The 19,276-nt window shown below is 49.1% G+C and overlaps 1 protein-coding gene across 4 annotated transcripts in view; it reads left to right on the top strand.

The window, feature by feature from the left end:
- LOC129460285 (sialic acid-binding Ig-like lectin 10) overlaps nucleotides 1-15,242 on the top strand; it is a 32,051-nt gene extending 16,809 nt beyond the window's left edge. The window contains exons 7-9 of one of the 4 annotated variants that reach the window (XM_055237907.2): nucleotides 7,192-7,331; nucleotides 14,871-14,963; nucleotides 15,154-15,242. In XM_055237907.2, coding sequence (XP_055093882.1) covers nucleotides 7,192-7,331; nucleotides 14,871-14,938 — 208 coding nt within the window. In that variant the 3' untranslated portion in view covers nucleotides 14,939-14,963; nucleotides 15,154-15,242. Of the gene's footprint in view, nucleotides 1-7,191; nucleotides 7,332-7,956; nucleotides 8,759-12,069; nucleotides 12,165-14,870; nucleotides 14,964-15,153 lie in introns of those variants that run through there. The other 3 variants (XM_055237908.2, XM_055237910.2, XM_055237911.2) reach the window with 3 other exon arrangements.
- The last annotated feature ends 4,034 nt before the right edge of the window (nucleotides 15,243-19,276 follow it).

Here is a 19,276-nt window from a genome sequence, read left to right as displayed (position 1 = left end):
AAGGGAAGCATGGCAAGGCTGTCTGCTGAAAATGACATGGGTGAGAGCATGGGGGATACGTGGGGGATTGAGAAGAGGTGTGATGTGTTAGGGTGGTTGGAATAGCCACTGGGAATAATGAGCAGGATCTGTATAAGGACAAGGAGAGCAACCACTGAGCAGTAGCAAAGGCCCAATGGTTACTGGAGATTAGTAATCGTTAATGGTGGCAAGCATCATTGCTATGTGACATCTCCTCCCAGCAGTGGTCATTGGAAGATGTCTTAGTCCATTCAGGCTGCTGTAACAGAATGCATAGACTGGGTGGCTTATAAACAAAAGGAATTTACTTCTCACAGTTCTGAAGGCTGGGAAGTTCAGGATCAAGGCACCAGAAGATTCGGTGTCTGGTGAGGGCCTGCTTCTTGGTTCACAGATGGCACCTTCTGGTTGTGTCCTCACATGGTGTACCGGGAAAGGGAGTTATCTGGGGTCCCTTTATAAGGGCACCGCAATCCCATTCATGAGGGCTACACACTCCCAACCTAATCACTCCCCAAAGACCCCAGCTCCAAATACCAGAACACTGGAGATTATGTTTCAACAGAAGAATTTTGGAGGAACACAAACATTCAGACTATAGCAGAAAAAAAGGAGTAGATGATAGCATTGGTCTAGGTTTGAGTATTCATGGACAAGACGCCAGGAAGGGTGATGGAGTGGGGAGGTGGGAGACGGGCAAGCGAGGAGGCTGGAGGGAGAGAGACAGCACTTTAACTGGGGAGCCATTGTACCTAGTGGGGTGGGGAGGGAAAGAAAGGAAGAGAAACAGAGAGTCTTCATAGACTCTAGAAAATATAGTGTCTTGGAATTGAAGCTTCCACCTGTGATATCATATAATGGGAACAGTTGGAAGGGGAGCACCAAAAAACTGGATGGATAGAAGAACTAGGCAGATCATGAGGTATTGGAATTTACATTTTCATAAGTGGAAAAGTTTTGGGAGATAATGAACCCTTGGTAGTTAAAGGAAACAGTTGCATTCATCAGTTCTCTTCCAGTTGTGAGTTATGAGGGCTGAATTCAACAAGCTCAAAGAGAAAGGGAACACTTCTGGTCATCTGTTGCTATGTCTCTACCCCTGTCTTAGTCCATCTGGGTTGCTACAACACAATGCCATAGATTGGGTGTTTTGTGCATAACAGAGATTTATTTCTCACAGTTCTGGAAGCTAGGAAGTCCAAGGTCAGGGTGCCAGCAGGTTCAGTGTCTGGTGAGGGCTCTCTTCCTTAGAAATGACATCTTCTCACTGTGTCCTCACTTGGTGGAAGGGACTGGGGGTCTCGCTGAGGTCTCTTTTATAAAGGGTCTTGTCTCATTCAGGAGGGTTCCGTCCTCATGAACTAATCACCTCCCAAAGGCCCCACCTCCAAATACAGTCACCTTGAGGGTTAGGATTTCAACATGTGAATTTGAGCGGGGGGGCGTAAACATTCAGACCATAGCAATCCCCCAAAATACAGTGGCTTCAGACAATAATCATTTTAGTATTTTTCATGATTTCCTATATTAGGAATTTGGGCAGGGCCCAGCTGGGTGATTCTTCTGCTCCCTGTGGTGTCACTTGAGGTCACTTGCATTGGGCTAGCATAGAGAATCCAAAATGCTTTCATTCACAAACCAGGCATTTTGGTGTGGACGGCCAGAAGGCGAGGCTCAGCTGGGCCCCTCTTTCTTTCCATGTGGGCTCCTAGTCTCTCCATGCGCTCTCTTCCAAAGCAGAAGCTGCCAGTCCTCTTAAAGGACAGGCCCAGAATCAACAGCACATCACTTCCACAACATTCTCTTAGAGCACGTCACAGGCTGGCCAAGATTCAAAGGGAGAAGAAATAGACTCCACCTCTCCTTAGGAAAACTATCCAAGGATTTGCCACCATTTTTAATCTGCTGTAGGAACAGATTGACTGTTAAGTCTAAAGGTACACGTTAGTTTGCAGGAGCTGCCATAACAAAATACCACAGACTAAGTGGCTTAAACAACAGAAATTTGAGGCCAGGCATGGTGGCTCATGCCTGTAATCCCAGCACTTTGGGAGGCTAAGGCAGGCCGATCATCTGAGGTCAGGAGTTCGAGACCAGCCTGACCAACATGGAGAAACCCCGTCTCTACTAAAAATACAAAATTATCCAGGCATGATGGCACATGCCTGTAATCCCAGCTACTCGGGAGGCTGAGGCAGAATCACTTGAACCTGGGAGGTGAAGGTTGCAGTGAGCTGAGATCTCGCCATTGCACTCCAGCCTGGGCAACAAAGGCGAAACTCCATCTCAACAAACAAACGAAAAACAGAAATTTGTCCTCCCAGCATTCTGGAGGCTGGAAGTCCATGATCAAGGTGTCAGCAGTGTTGGTTTCTCCTGAGGCCTCTGTCCTCACTCTCTTACTGCCTCTTCTCATGGTCATACCTCTGTGCACACACCCCTTGTCTCTCCCTCTTCTTGTAAGGTGCTATGGTATGAATGTCTATGTGCCCCTTACCCCTGCTAATTCATTTGTTGGAATCCTAACCCCCAAGATGATGGTGTTTGGAGGTGGGGCCTTGGGAGGTGATTAGGTCATAAAGGTGGAGTCCTCATGGATAGGATTCGTGCCCTAATAAAAGAGCCCCCAGAGAGCCATCTCCTGCCTTTCACCACATGAGAACACAGCTAGAATTTGCTATCCATGAACCAGGAAGCAAGCCTTGCCCGACATCAAATATACCAGCGCCTTGCTCTTGAGCTTTACAGCCTCTAGAACTATGAGAAATAAATTCCTGTTGCTTATAAGCCACCCAGTCTATGGCACCTTGTGATAGCAGCACAGACAGACTAAGACATAAGGACACCAGTCATATAGGATTAAGGCCCCACCTGAACAGCCTTCATTTAACTTGAGGCGCTATTTCCAAATACAGTTGCATAGACTATGGCCTACCCATAACGATCTCATTTAACCTTAATAACCCCTTAAAAGGCCCTATCTCCAAACACGGTTACATTCTGAGCTACTGAGGGTTGGGACTTCAACATATATATCTGTGAGGACACAATTCCACCCGTGACAGGCAGATCTACACTTCAGGCATGTCTGAATCCAGGCATGCAGATGGCTTCACCAAGAGTCTGTCTGTCCCCACCCCATGGCTCTGCTTCCTTCTGGTTAATATGAGCTTTGGAGGCTCTCTTCACCTTACAGGCAAGATGGCCAGCCCCAGATTCACGTCCTCCTCTCTCAGCTAACTCCAGCTGACAGAGAACTTGTCTTCTCATGGTGATTTAGCAATCCCAGGGAAGACTGATTGGCCGTGCCTGAGTCAAGGGTTGATGCCGCCTCTAACAGCCCATCCCAGCTGGCTCCCCCAGGAAGGGATTCCAGCCATAGCCACCAACAAAAAGGAACCGGCCTCAGGAGCTCTGGGAGCTGACGTGTCGGGGTGACAGTTGGGTCTGTCCATGGGAATGCCAAAGACACCCAAAATGATGACAGGAATCTGGGGAGAGAAAGACTGTGAGTCAAGCATAAAAATCCTCTGGGAATACAGAGGCCTGGCCTAGGGGGTTGCCAGTGACAGAAATGAGGAGAGGAAGGGGATGTTCTGGCCCAATAGCCAGAGGCTCAAAGTAGCAGAGGGAGACTCTTTCTTCGGAGGATGAGGGTTCTAAAACAGAAGAACACAGGTGTGGGCCCCAGGCCTCCTGGAGAATCAGGGTCGCTCTCACTGGGGAGAGGGCTTCAGAGGTGGTGTCCTGGGGAAGGAGAAGGAAGGGATCTGGGAAGAGTGGGGTGCAGGGGGTAGGTAGAGGCCAAACACAGCAGAAGATAGGTGGAGAGTCCAGGACAAGAGAGTGGGGTGGTGGTGCCCCAGCCAGAGGGCTGAGCAGGAGGCATGGGGGCAGTAGATTGGGCCACAGGTGTGGAGGTGTCCCCTGCAGGCGGGCTGGTGGCTCTGGAGCTGAGCTGTGCCAAGTTCCCTCAGGAGGCAGACACTGGGGGCCTTGGAAGGGCAGGAGGAGAGTCACAGTGTGTCCAAGCAAATCCAGTACAAGCATAGGAGCGGGTTGTGAATGGGAGGAAAACCTACAATAAAACAAAATGGCTTCCAGACACAGTGGCTCATGCCTGTAACCCCAGCACTTTGGGAGGCCGAGGCGGGCAAATCGCGAGGTCAGGAGTTCGAGACCAGCCTGGCCAACATGGTGAAACCCGTCTCTACTAAAAATACAAAAATTAGCCAGGCTTGGTGGCATGTGCCTGTAATCCCAGCTACTTGGTAGCCTGAGGCAGGAGAATCACTTGAACCCAGGAGGTGGAGGTTGCAGTGAGCCAAGATTGTGCCACTGCACTCCAGCCTGGGCAACAGAGCAAGACTCCATCTAAAAAAAAAAAAAAAATGGGGCTGGGTGCATTGACTCATGCCTGTATTCCTAGCATTTTGGGAGCCCAAGGCAGGAGGATCGCTTGAGCCCAGGAGTTTGAGACCAGCCTGGGAAACATAATGAGACCCCCTCTCTACAAAAAAATACAAAAATTAGCTGAACGCAGTGGCGCATGCATATAGTCCCAGCTGCTCAGGAGGCTGAGGTGGGCGGATGGCTTGAGCCCAGGAGGGAGAGGCTGCAATGAGCTGTGATCACACCACTGCACTTCAGCCTGGATGACACAGTGAGATCCTGTCTCTCAAAAAAAGAAAAGAAAAGAAACAATAATTTGCAATAATAATCTTGAATTCAAACCATCTCACAAGGCTGTTTCAATATTTTGCTATTTTCCTGCATGTCTGGATTTGTATGCTTTGGCCTCATTCATAATTATTTAGACTGTGCAAAACATGAAAATGGCCTTTATAACAGTGCACATGCTGCACACTGATGCAACAGAGATGTGTGATGCAAAGCCTTTCTCCATACCTTAACTCAACAGAAATTTACTCAGCAAATTCTACATGCCAGGTCATACTGTTACAGGAAAGGGATCTGGATCCAGACCCCAAGAGAAGGTTATTGGATCTCGCACAAGAAGGAATTCAGGGCGAGTCTGTAAAGTGAAAGCACGTTTATTAAGAAAGTAAAGGAATAAAAGAATGACTACTCCATAGACAGAGCAATGACAGAGCAGTCCCGAGGCCTGCTGGTTGCCCATTTTTATGGTTATTTCCTGATATGCTAAACAAGGGGTGGATTATTCCTGCCTCCCCTTTTTAGACCATATAGGGTAACTTCCTGATGTTGCCATGGCATCTATAACCTGTCATGGTGCTGGCGGGAGTGTAGCAGTGAGGATGACCAGAGGTCACTCTCGTCGCCATCTTGGTTTTGGTGGGTTTTGGCCGGCTTCTTTACTGCAAGCTGTTTTATCAGCAAGGTCTTTATGACCTGTATTTTGTGCCGACCTCCTATCTCATCCTGTGACTTAGAATGCCTTCACTGTCTGGGAATGCAGCCAAGTAGGTCTCAGCCTTATTCTACCCAGCCCCTGTTCAAGATGGAGTTACTCTGGTTCAAATACCTCTGACAATATCGTAGAGCAAACCAGGCCTCAGGGAGGTGGACACTGCACGATGACATAAACAGATGTGTAGGGACAAATGTTGGGAAGTGCCTGGAGGAAAACGGGGAGCTGGGAGAGCGTGTGGCAAGGGGAGGGGGCAGGGAGCAGCCTTCAGGTACTTGCTCTGAGGCCTAAAGGAGTGTGGGGAGCTGCCCAGAACGAGGGATCTACAGTTCTAGGCTCTGAGATTGCAAAGGTTTATCAAGTTCAAGAGCCCAGCAGGACCAGATGAGCTCAGAGCTTCGGGAGAGCTTGGGAGAGGCTAACCTGCGGGCAGAGCCTCAAGGGCTCTGGTGAGAAGTTTGGGTTTATCTTCCCTCGTGGAGGGCTATTTCCCCTCATGCTTGGTCATCCTGGAAGGTGAGCTGCTCTTCAGTGGGGACTTTACCTGCAAGAAGTATATGCGGACAATGTGGTGGGCAAGGCCCTCGGAAATGAGTTTTGTGTGAGTTGCCCAACAGCGTAACAAACCGGGGGCCGTTTGTGTTCATTGCTCACATTGTCGCTCTCTGATGCAGATCTCTGTAAATGGAGGCCTCAGCTTCTAAGAGAAATAAAAAACAGTTTTTTTGCAACCCAAAGCCCAGGCGGAAATAGACATGCTTCCTTGTCATTCCTTTGACCAATGACTAGATTTTTTTTTCTAGCGCCCCCTTGAGGTGGGGTGTTATATCCAGGTCCCTACCTAGTATGGACCCAAGGCCTTGTTGTCTGCTGTCACTGGGCCATTTAAACCAAGTCCCTTGGTTATTATGACAGCAAGCCCCCGCTTCCCCACAACCCAGCGGTGTGCAGCCAGCCCTCAGTTGATGCGTGGCCTCTGATCTTCAGTCCCCAAAGTCCTTACAACCTCAGCCCCATCGGTATTTTCGGATGTTTTTGTAGAGCAAGAGTTTGCAGACAGGAAATGGACGTTTGAATCTTATTGTCTGAACGCAGAAAGAAACAATGGAAGGATCTCCATCTGGGGAGGAACAGATCGGGTCTTTAAAGCTTGCTCAGGCTGCTCTGCAGGGGACATGGGGCAGAAGGACAGAGCCGCCAGCCAGGGACCAGCAGGTGGCTCCTGCAGCTGCCAGAGCAAGAAAGGAAGGGGAACAGTTATATAATCCATGGGACATCCACACAACAGAACACAGCTGTCAGAAAGAGCAAGGCGGTGTGCCGGGCACGGACATGCACACATGAGCCAGAAATATTCGGAGGCGGAAGAAAGGTGCAAAATAAAAAGACCTGTCCAAAACTAAAAAGTATATATGGAGACATCACAGGGCAGCAAGAGAAGCAGGAATGGACCAGACACGAAGGGCCACCAGGCTGAAGGGCTGGGCTGTGTCTTGGGGGAACTGGGAAGCCATGGGAGGGCTGTGAGCAGGAGAGGAGCCAGGCAGCTCTGGGGGACAGAGTGAATTCCAGGAGGCCCAGAAAGAGGCTTGGGAGAGGGTCCACGCCAAGAGAATAGAGGTTCTTATCCCCATTTGACGGGCTGGGGTGGGGCTGTGCTGGTCACAGAACCAGCAAGTGGAGGAAGCTGGTGTTCTGGGCCCAGCCCAGAGCAACTTCTGGGAACCAGGCGGGGCAGGGACTGAGCACAGCATTCACCACGGGGCTTCCTGCCTTAGAATGAAGATGCTTACCTGGTGGGAGGAGCATCAGAGGCCCAAGACCAAAGAAGTCCTGCCCCTTAAGAAACCAGAGCTGCTGGAGGAAACAGAAGTACCCGAAATGCCTGAAGCTGACACCTCACCAGACCAGGCTGGAGGTAAGTCCCTGGGACAGTCACAGAAAGGCTGTCAAGCAACAGGGCCACAGGCCGGGGCCCCCACCCCATCACCTGGCAGAACCACCGGGAGGCACTTGTTCAGGACGCAGAGTCCCAGGCCCCCTCGCCCCACACACCAGATGCTACATTTGCCAAAACAAAGCCCCACAGACTGGGTGGCTTGAATGGCAGATACTGATTTTCTCCCCCTCTGGAGGCTGGAAATCCCAGGTCAAGGTGCCAACAGTGGAGCTTCCTTCCGAGGCCTCTCACCTTGGCCCGTAGATGCCGCCTTCTCCCTGTGTCCTCACTGGGTCGTCCCTCTGCGTGTGCCTGGGTCCTAATTTCCTTCCCTTGTAAGGACACCAGTCATTGAATTCAGGCCCACCATGTGACATCATTTAACCTTAATCACCTATGTTAAGACCTGTCTCCAATACAGTCACATTCTGAGTCACTGGGGGTTAGGATGTCAACATATGAATGATGGGGGATGGGGTGGATTCACACTTCCGCCCACAACAGAGGCTTAAAGAGGCTGCTTGGATTCCCCCGTGTTGGGTACTTAGAGAAGGGATTGGGCTTGCCCAAGGCAGCGGAGCAACCGAGTCTGGTTCTCCCAAAGTCTAGGGCTCTGGAGAGAAAGAGGAGTGTAGACTCCGAGATGGATCATGGCACGCGGCCCAGGCCATGGAAACCTGGCCCAGGCAGGGGTGCGACTCCATCCCAGACTCCAGACCCAGAGGCCGACGCCCGGCTCTCACCCATTTCCTCGGGAAACATGCCCCGGGGCCTCCCCAGCGCCAGCCCTCATGTTAGCCAATGTAGGGGACACGCCTAACACCTGACACCTGCCCGAGGGACACACCACCCCAGCAGCCAGGCTGGCAGGAGCAGAAACAAAACACACAGGGACACACCAGGCGGGCAGCATCAGGAAACAGGCTGCTGCCGCCACAGGGGCCGCTGTGAGCCCCGAGTGGATCCAATCGAGCCTCAGCCTTCTTCAGAGAGAGAAACTGAAGCATGCTCAGCACGATGGGAAGTGGCTGAAACCCTGAAGAACCCCCAAGAGCACATCCACGGGGACACTGGGAACCATGAGGCCCCGTCCTCTGCACATCTGCATTGCAAACAGAGAAACTGAGGCTCACCGTGCCTCGGGCCACACTGCAAGGCTGTGCGCTGCTCAGGACTCCGGAACCCCGGACCCTTGCCCCGCGCTGCAGCGACTGACCCTGTCCTGAAAATTTTCTCCTGACTTTATGAGACTCTAGTGCAGAGGTTGCCAACTCAAATGCTCACAGCCACCAGGCAGGGAACAAGAGGGGCACAGCTGGCCTAATGGGGGCCGTGTCTGTCTTGAAAGCAGCCGCCCCTCCTGAAGGCGGCGGCTCACAGTGGCGGAACTCCCTCTAACTCCTCCCCACCCCCTCCCCACAGGTCAGGAACACGGGGTGACCACAGCTAGCTCTTCATATTTTTTTTTGTTTGTCTTTTGAGGAGAATCCAGAGATCTCGATTTCAGTGTGAAATGTCTTGATTCCAGCACATTAGCTATTGAGAACATGTTTTTAAAAGGCAGCGCCGCGTGGGTCAAAGAAAAGCCCTGGTGAGGCCTCTCATTTGCAAACTCAGATCAGAGGCGTCGATGTGGAGGGGACTCCTGCTCCCTGAACACCCTTCCTGCCCACAGCAGGTGGGGTTATTCAGAACCCAGACGCTTTGCCAAGGGCAACAGGAATCCCCACGTTCTGGGAGGAAGCTTGGGTGTGGAAGAGTAAGGAGGGATTTCTAGGTAGAGAAAACATTCCAGGTGTTCACTCATGTGGCCACAAATCCCTGGAGGCCTCCTGTGTGCCAGGCCGCGGGCTGGGGACAAAGAGGAGTCAGACCCAGGTCCTGCCCATAAGACCTCCAGGTTGTTACAGCCCTTCCAGCAGGGCCAGGGGTGTGTCCCAAGAAGCATGGGGAGAGGGGAGGGGAGGAGGAGCTGGCGTTGAGGGAGGGAGGGCTTGACCCCTCTTGGGGAGCTGAGTGTAGCTATCTGAGCCCGGCAGGCATGCAGGGAGAGGTGACGGCACCACCAGGCACAGAAAGCTGCAAGACTGAAGGCAAGAGGCATGGTGCTAGGGGTCAGAGCACTCCAGCAAGGGCAGAGCAAGCAGCATTTCTAGGGCAGGAGGCGGACGACTGTGAGAACTGAGCCAGGCAAGGGACCACAGGCTGGGCCTGGGTAAAGCTCCCTGCAAACAGGCCTCAACTGTCGCCCCACTCACCCTCAGGAGAAGCAAGGGAGGAGCTGATACCTGGGGGGATCAGCTTCCCCCTATCTCTGAAGGACATGCACAGTGGTGACAATGTCCCTGAGTTTGACTTCAGTCCTGATCCCCCACCAATTGAAGGGTCGTGAGGACTAGGAGGGTGACTTCAGGAAAAATGTGGCATCCCTATGGGTGGGCTGAGGGGTGAGCGCAGCAGGGGCCCAGCAGCTCCACAGATAAAGGTGAGATTGGAAAGTGGAATCATCTCCCAAGAACTGGATATTGGGCTGAACTCTTTCCCCAGAGTCAAGGGAAAGACACAAGAGGGCACTCCAGGTCAGACAGACAGATGGGCTCTAATACCAGGCTGTGTGTCCCCGTCTAGGCTGAGGTCACTGCTGGCTCCTCGAGATTCCCCATAGGGACCAGAGGGGGCTGAATCCATGGGGTAAACTGCTAATTGGCCAGTGGTCAGTTGTGTGCCATTTGTACATCTACAAGGAGAGGTTGCAAGGAGGAGGCCATGGTAGGTGGCTCTGTACAAACCACTGTTCCCTCAGGAGATGACGGAAGCAACCGTGATCACTGTCCTGGCCAGGACTGAGGGTGACCCAAACCCTCACAGGCCTTCATTCACTTAAGCCAGAGACCCTGTGGAATCGGTCCCATTACCATGCCCATTTTACAGAGGAGGAAACTGAGGCCCAGAGAGGCTCAGAAGCCTCCCTAAGGTTACATTCCTACCTTCTGAGACAGATGCTATCCCCCTGCCCTTACCCACAAGGAAGTTGAAGTTCAGAAAGGGGAGGGTCCTTCCAGAATCTCACAGCCTTGGGACAAAGCCAGATCTGAGGTGCTCCTGCCCTCTCCTGCCTGCTCCTAGGAGCAAGGCCCATCGGGATCACATCAGGCTCACTTCTCCCCACTCCAGAGTGCAGACTGTGGAAGGGAACTGTCTGGGCCATGCAGCCACTTCAGGCTTTGCCGGCTCCGGGAGCAGGTCTAGGCTCTCCCTCCCATTGACCCTCAAAGTCTAGTTTCTCTGTCTCTGTTTCTCTCTCTCTCTCTCAATTCCATGCACAGATGGTTAACTCTCTGTGTGCCCTGTACCCTGCTAGATTTGGAGAATGGCTGTGGATAGGGCTGCCACCATCCCTTCCTCTCCCAGGTGTGGATCCCCCCAACCACGGGACACTGCAGAGGGTGGGGTCCATGGGATCATGAACTTCTGCGGTGGCCACTTGGACAACAGAGCTGAGCCACCTGTGTTTAGATCCCAGCTCTGGCCCTGAGTGTGGGCCACTCCCATGTTCCCTAACCCCAGCTTTCATCTGCAAAATGGGGGCATAGCAGACTGTGGATCACTGCGAGGCACAGATGAGTTAATGTTTATTCAGTAACCAGCTCGGGGTTAAGGGCACAGTGACGGCAGCCTGTGTCTGTTGCACACTGTGTCTGTGCCAGGCCATGTTCTAAGCACATTACATGGGTCCTCTTGTTTGTATCCACCAGGGAAACAGAACGAGTAGCTGATCCTTATACAAAGGCTTATTGCATGGAAGTGGCGTATGTGATTCTGAGAGCTGGCTAGGCAGGTGCTATGGGCTGGATGTCTGTGTCTTGCCAACATTTCTGTGTTGAAACTTAACCCCCACTATGATGGGGTCTGGAAGCCTCGGTGTGGACTGCTACAACAAAATACCATACACTGGGTGCTTATAAACACAAGAAATTCATTTCTCACAGTTCAGGAAGCTGGGAAGTCTAAGACTTCTTATTTCTTCTCCTGGGAAACCTCCATTCTGCTCTTAAGGCCTTTTGGGGATGTGATTAGGTTATGTAGGTGGAACCTTCTTGAATGGGATTCATGCCCTAAGATGGCCGGGCACGGTGGCTCACGCCTGTAATCCCAGCACTTTGGGAGGCTGAGGCAGGAGGATAACTTGAGCTCAGGAGTTTGAGACCAGCGTGGGCAACATGGTGAAACCCCATCTCTACTAAAACTACAAAAATTAGCCAGGCATGATGGCGCATGCCTTAGGTCCCAGCTACTCGGAGGATGAGGTGGGAGGATCACTTGAGTCTGGGAGGTGGAGGTTGCACTGCTGTACTCCAACCTGGGCGACAGAGCCAAACCCTGCCAGAAAAAAAGGCCTAAGAGGCCAGACGTTTCCTCTTCTACCATGTGAAGACGTAGCATAAGGCATCATCTGTGAACCAGGATGCTGGCCCTCACCAGATACTAAACATGCTGGTGCCTGGATCTTGGACTTCCCAGCTCTCAGAACTGTGAGAATTGAATTTCTTGTGTTTATAAGCCACCCAGTCTGCGGTATTTTGTTGTAGCAGTCCACACCGAGCAAGACAGCAGGTCTGAAGTCTGTAGGGCAGGCAGAAGGGGCAGGCTGGAAACTCCAGCAGCAGCTGAAGCGAAATTCTTTCTTTTCCCGGGAAACCCCCATTCTGCTTTTAAGGCCTTTCAACTGATTGAATCAGACCCACCTACATTATTGAGGATAATCTCCTTCACTTAAAGTCAACTGATTAAAGCAACAACAACAACAAAAAGGTAACTATGAGATGTGATGGATATGTTAATTTGCTTGACAGTAGTAATCATCTGATTATATATATATATATATATATATATATATATATATCAAAACCACGTTGTATACCTTAAATATATACAACACAGTCAACTGATTAGAGACGTCAGTCACAGCTACAAAATCCTTCCACAGCGACACGTCTCGGGGTTTGATTGAGCAGCTGGGGTCTGTAGCACAGCCAGGTCGGCACATAAACAGACCATGGCACTGCTGGTCCCCACCATGGCCCTGTGAGGTAGGTTCTGAGATTATCCCCATCCTGTAGAAAAGGTTGAGGAGACTCAGAGGGGATAAGGAACCCGCCTGACTGAACAAACGGCCGAGACACCTGAGCCAGAGCTGGGAACGCCCCTTCCTCACCCCCCGCAGCACGTCACCACGTCCCATCCAACCCTGCTCAGGGAATGTCTTCAGCTGCTATTATTAGCACCAAGCATGGCTCCAGGGACATGGCACAAAAAAGGAAAGTACATCTCAAAGTGGGTAACCATACCTGACCTTGTCCTAGGAAACAGAGTCAGGGAGGGAAGTCTTTGAAGATGAGAAGAATTCAGTCAATGAAAGGGATAGGAACTAATTTATTCTCTCAAAAATATACTGAGGGCCAGGCGCAGTGGCTCATGCCTGTAATCCCAGCACTTTGGGAGGCCAAGGTAGGCGGATCGCTTGAAGTCAACGTGGTGAAACCTTGTCTCTACTGAAAATACAAAAAGTTAGCTAGCTGGGTATGGTGGAGTGCACCTGTAGTCCCAGCCACTCCGGAGGCTGAGGCAGGAGAATTGCTTGAGCCTGGGAGGTGGAGATTGCAGTGAGCCGAGATCGTGTCACTACACTCCAGCCTGGGTGACACAGCAAGACTCCCTTTAAATATATACTGAGGCTGGCTATGATGGTATGTGCCTGTAGTCCCAGCTACTCAGGAAGCCAAGGCAGGAGGACTATTTGAGGCCAGGAATTTGAGACCAACCTGGACAACATAGCAAGACCTCCATCTCTACAGAAAATAAAAATAATAGCTAGGCATGGTGGCATACACCTATAGTCCCAGCTACTTGGGAGGCTGAGACAAGAGGATAGCTTGAGGCCAAGCACAGTGGCTCACACGTGTAATCCCAGCACTTTGGGAAGCTGAGGCAGGAGGATCACTTGAGCCCAGGAGTTTGAAACCAGCCTGGGGAATATAGTGACACCCCACCTCTATAAAAAGTTTTTAAAATTGGCATGCAGCCAGGCACAGTGGCTCATGCAGCACTTTGGGAGTCTGAGGCGGATGGATCACCTGAAGTCAGGAGTTCAAGACCAGCCTGGCCAACATGGCAAAACCCCACCTCTACTAAAAATATAAAAATCAGCCCTGCATGGCGGCGGGCACCTGTAATCCCAGCTACAGGGGAAGCTGAGGCAGGAGGATCGCTTGAACCTGGGAGGCAGAGGTTGCAGTGAGCCGAGATTGCGCCACTGCACTCCAGCCTGGGTGACAAGAGTGAAACTCCATCTCAAAAAAAAAAAAAAATTAAAATTTTAAAAAAGAATTAATTATTTTGGAAAGGTTTTGCATGAATAAGGCATGAATCTTTGTACACCCCTGAGCTTTCTAAGCATTGTATTCAGTGGACTTCAGGCCTTGACTCATGCCCTGCAAAGCCCCCTAGCTGAATGGAACGCTCTCAGTGAATGAAGCTAAAAGCCAATGATGGTGCTAGGTCATGAGGTCCTGGCCTGAAAGAGACAGCCCCCCAGTGGGATTTCTTAAACAGACTGTCTAATAAAGGTACTGTTTGCAGAGGCGCGAGCAGGGTTAGGGATGTAAGGATGGTAAGGATCTCAGGTGCCAGCAATGGGAGGAAAGGGTTCCTGCCAGTTTCTGCTGAGTCCTGGAGGAACAAGGGGAGGAATGGTGTGACCGAGGCCTTAGTGAGAACTGGGATCGTGGAGGACGGGCTCCTGATGGCATTGAGGCTCCCGAGGTGGGCAGCAGGCAGGGAGGAAAGGATCCTCCAGCCCCCTCCAGTATTCTGCCTGTGCCTCCTTTTGACCAAACCCACCTGGAAGTTGAAGGGCAAGGGAGCTTGCTGATGGGGTCAGTAGAGGTCAGCCTCATAGGCAGAGGGGATGGAGGAGGGATGGTGTGGTGGACTGAATGATGGCCCTCAGAGACATCAGTCCTAACGCCTGGACCTAATGCCTGTGCATGCTACCTGATAAGGAGAAAGGGTCATTGCAGATGTGATGAAGTTAAAGCACTTGAGATGAGATTACCCTGGTTTATTCAGCTGGTCCCTAAATGCAATCACAAGTGTCCTTTTCTTTCTTTCTCCTTTCTTTCTTTCTTTCTTTCTTTCTTTCTTTCTTTCTTTCTTTCTTTCTTTCTTTCTTCCTTTCTTTCTCTCTTTCTCTCTCTTTCTTTCTCTTTTTCTTTCTCTATCTCTCTCTTTCTTTCTCTTTCTCTCTCTTTCTTTCTTTCTTCTTTCTTTTCTTTTCTTTCTTTTTTTTGAAACAGGGTCTCACTCTGTCACCCAGACTGGAGTGCAATGGCAGGATCTCAGCTCACTGCACTGCAACCTCTGCCTGGGTTCAAATGATTTTCCAGCTTCAGCCTCCCGTGTAGCTGGGACTACAGGCACACGCCACCAATGCCCAGCTAATATTTGTCTTTTTGGTAGAGACAGCGTTTCACCATGTTGGCCAAGCTGGTCTCGAACTCCTGGGCTCAAGCTCTCCTCCCACTTAGGCCTCCCAAAGTGCTGGGATTACAGGTATGAGACACATTTCCCGGCTCACAGGTATCCTTATAAGAGGGAGTCAGGCCGGACGCAGTGGCTCATGCCTATAATCTCAACACTTTGGGTGGCAGAGGCAGGAGGATTGCTTGAGCCTGGGAGGTCGAGGCTGCAGTCAGCTATGATCATGCATAGTTATATCTCTGTCCATTCAACTACCATCCAGACCAAGAAGTAGGACGTGCCCACTACAGAAGTCTCCCTTCCACGAACCTCCTGCTGGATCTCCACAACATGTCTCCTCCCGGACTCTCCCCAACCAGAGTAATTACAATTCTTACATCTGTTGCCATGGATCATTTTTGCCAGGTAAGAGACTTCATATAAATGGAATCATACAGTATGTAATCTCTCGTATCTGGCACTTTTCACTCCACATTATGCCTGTGAGTTTCCACCATGTTTTAGCATGTATCAATAGCTCATTCCATTTTATTAATGAATTGTATTCCATGGTATGAGTCTATATTAATTCATTTACACATTCACCTGTTGCTGGATATTTAGTTATCTTCAGTTTGAGACTTGCATAAATGAAGCTGCAGTGAATATTCATTTGCCAGTCTTTGTGGACATGTTGTTTTTATTTCTCATGGATAACTACCTGGGGTGAAATTGCTGGATCATAGGAATGCTCAGCTTTAGTAGACACTGACAAAACATTCCCCAAAGCAGTGGTGCCCATTTACACTCCCACCAATGATACAAGAGAGTTCCAGGTGCTCCACATCCTCACCAACACTTATTATTGTCCATCCTTTTCATTTTAGTCATTCTGGCAGCAGAGTAAGAGTATCTCTTCATAGTTTTGATTTGATCTCCCTGCTAACTGATGCTGAATTCTTTTTCATGTGATTATTATTACTATTATTTTTTGGTCTAGAGTCTTGCTTTTTCACCCAGGCTGGAATGCAGTGGTGCAATCTTGGCTCACTGCAGCCTCTGCCTCCTGGGTTCAAGTGATTCTCCTGCCTCAGCCTCCTGAGTTGCTGGGACTACAGGCATGTGCCACTACACCTGGCTAATTTTTGTATTTTTAGTAGAGACAGAGTTTCACCATGTTGGCCCAGCTGGTCTCAAACTCCTGACCTCAGGTGATCCACCCCCTTGGCCTTCCAAAATGCTGGAACGACAGGTGTGAGTCACTTCACCCAGCCTGAATATCCTTTTTTTTGTAAAGTGCTTGTTCATGTCTTTTGCCCATTTAAAAAATCAAGATGTCTCCTTTTTGTTGATTTTTGAGAGTTCTTTATATATTCTGGATACAAGTTCGTTATCAGGTCCACATATGGCAGATATCTTCTGTCATATTCTGAGGATATAGGAAGAAAACTAAAATTTTTGGCTTACTGCAACCTCACCTCCTGGGTTCAAACAATTGTCCCATCTCAGCCTGCCGAGTGGCTGGGATTACAGGTGGGCACCACCACACCTGGCTAATTTTTGTATCTTTAGAACAGATGGAATTTTGCCATGTTGGCCAGGCTGGTCTCAAACTCCTGGCTTCAAGTGATCCGCTCACCTTGGCTTCCTGAAATGCTGGGTAGAGCTGCCAGGCCCTCAGCAGGTGCACCACCCTCCAGGAACCTCCATGTGTTCAGCTATCCAGAAGCTCTCTGAACCCAGTCGCTTTGGGTTTTTAAGGAGGCTTCATTACAGAGGCATGGCTAATTAAAGCATTGGCCACTGGTGATGAACTTAACCTTCAGCCACTCCCTCCTTCTGAGAAATTGGGAGGTGGGCTGAAAGTCCCAACCCTATAATCCTGCCTTGACCTTTCTTGTGACCAGACCCTATCCTGAAGCTACCAGCCATTAGTCAATTCATTAGCATACAGAAGACATCACTTTGGAGGTTCCAAGCATTTAGGAGTTGTATGTCAGGAAAGGGGCAGGAGGAATGAAGACCAAATATATATTTCACACTATCACACGATTCACCCCTGGTCTTTGGACATGGTTCCCTTATACCAAAAGAATATACAGAATAAGAGAAGCTGGCTTACTGCACTCATGAAGTTTTGGAAGTTTTGGGCAGCAAATCAAAATTGTAGCACGTTACCAGAAAGCATTTTTTACAGTAATTAAAAAAAATGTAATGGAAGAATCCTATCATCATATAGCACAGAAAACAGGCAATCTGACCTGTTGTTACATGTATTTTAGTTTCAGCAAAAGAGTATCATGTCAAAGTATATGAATTCTGCTAACTCAAATTTTGTTGGTTTTGTTCTATGTAAATTTATACATTTGTTTTGGCTTATAGTTGCATGAAAACTAAAGACATAGAAAGTTTATGTCTGGTTTTATGTTTGCATATCTGTAAGACACATAATAAAGATAATTTATGCCTGAAAAAAAAATATACAACTCAAAAGATACTGCCACATTACTAGAATCCCATTCAATCATGGCTAATTGGTTCAGTCCATCATATTGAATGAGTGTCTCCCAGAGTGAGACCACTCAGGTTTGCAGCCTTCCATTCCATCTTGTCAGGTTCTAAAAGCAGGAGTGGTCTCTGCACACATATAGTTTCACCCTCTCAGGCATCTGGTGTAATTGAGCTAAGAGACAATATCATCCCACGTTCTGAGCATCTTTCAAGGTGTTCATAATATTAGATTTCCTTCATTACATAACCCATTTATTCATTCCTTTACCTTCAGCTACTATTCTTCCTTCTCTTCATTTATATCCAAACTTTTCCACCTTTGCAAGGAACACTGTGCTTGTCTAGACTGCAGGCAGCAATACTAGTCTAGCAAGTACCAGCCCCCAATCCACTCCCATTCAGACTAGGTAAGGTTACACAGGTGCAGAACTAGTGGGCTGGTTTCACTACCAGACAATATAGCTGCATCCACTATTAGCCCCAGTTTTGCCAGATAGGATGGAGGTACAATCTGCCTCTATCAGGCCTTTAGGGAATTCTGACAAAAAAGGGATATGAACAGATTTGTTAAAGGATACAAAATTACAGCTAGATAGGAGGAATGAGTTCTAGTGTTCTATAGCACTGTAGGATGACTCCAGTTAACAATAATGTATAGCTTCAAATAGCTGGAAGGGGGACAGTGAATGTTCCCAACACAAAGAAATGAAACATTTTTGAGATGATGGATATGCGAATTACCCTGATTCGATCACTATACATTGTGTGTATCGAAATATCACTATGTACCCTGTAAATGTATACGATTATTATATGTCAAGTACAAAAAAAAATAACCAACAAACGAAATAACATAGCTGAATTTTGTTGCTTAGGAACCATCCCTGCTTCCAGCACTTGTAGTTTCAAGACCTAGTTCTCGTCCTAGTGTTACCAACATGCCAGGGGTTTAGTCTAGTTCCCATTGCTAGATGCACAGAAAACCAACTCCTGAGACAATAAGGATTGCTGGGGAAGATTTTAATAGGGTGCTGAAGCCAAGGAGAATGGGAAATCAGTTTCAAATCTCTGCCTCAAAAAAACAAAACAGTAATACCACTTCTATGGGGCAATTGGGTTGGTTTTACTAGGAACACTGCATCAGGTAGGAGAAAAAAAATGAGGTTATATCTGGAAGAAAGAAAAACATATATAGTCATTATAGCAACTTGGCAAGAATTGCATAGCCACACCAGCATTCTCCCCACCCCCACTTTCCCAGGTCAACCAGAAAACAGGAAAGTCTAGTGGTGACGCTCCTCTAGTCCCATCAGATTGAGTGTGAGCACACACTCAGGAGGGTGTGTGTAAGCCAAATCTTCCTGTTTTATTTTTATTTTTATTGTACATTAAAAAAATTTATGGGTACATCCTTCATGCTTTTATCTCCCCTGTTTTAGACAACCAATATTTTAATTGCTCATTCCACTTCTTGATCAAATTGTTACCCAAAGGAGGACAGCTCTCTGCCCATTGCTGGACATTATGGGCTGGACAGTGTGTTCCTTGGTCGGAAGAAATGACAGCAGCCTGTGCAAATGTGTGTAATATATTCTGTTCTGATTCTTTTACAGCACTCTGAGCATTTGCATCTTCCACCAGGTAAGCAAAGGTCAGCCCAGAGTCAGCATCTATTCCTGTCAAGACCCATTTGTAGCCCCCCAGGACTACCAGCATCAGCCTCACTTGCCAGCTGTGCTTGGGACCTTCCCACCAGGGAATCTGCCCATAGCCAAATGCAGTTTCTGTCTCTCTTGCTGGCAGACAGAACAGTTCTTATTGGCATAATGTGCCTGAGAGGGTGCAATAGAAACATGCTTAGATTCAGCCCATCTCTGCACTGCTGCAGTGCCCTC

The sequence above is a fragment of the Symphalangus syndactylus genome, chromosome 13 (assembly GCF_028878055.3).
Source record: "Symphalangus syndactylus isolate Jambi chromosome 13, NHGRI_mSymSyn1-v2.1_pri, whole genome shotgun sequence".
NCBI lineage: Eukaryota > Metazoa > Chordata > Mammalia > Primates > Hylobatidae > Symphalangus > Symphalangus syndactylus.
This window is presented reverse-complemented; position numbering and strand designations above follow the sequence as displayed.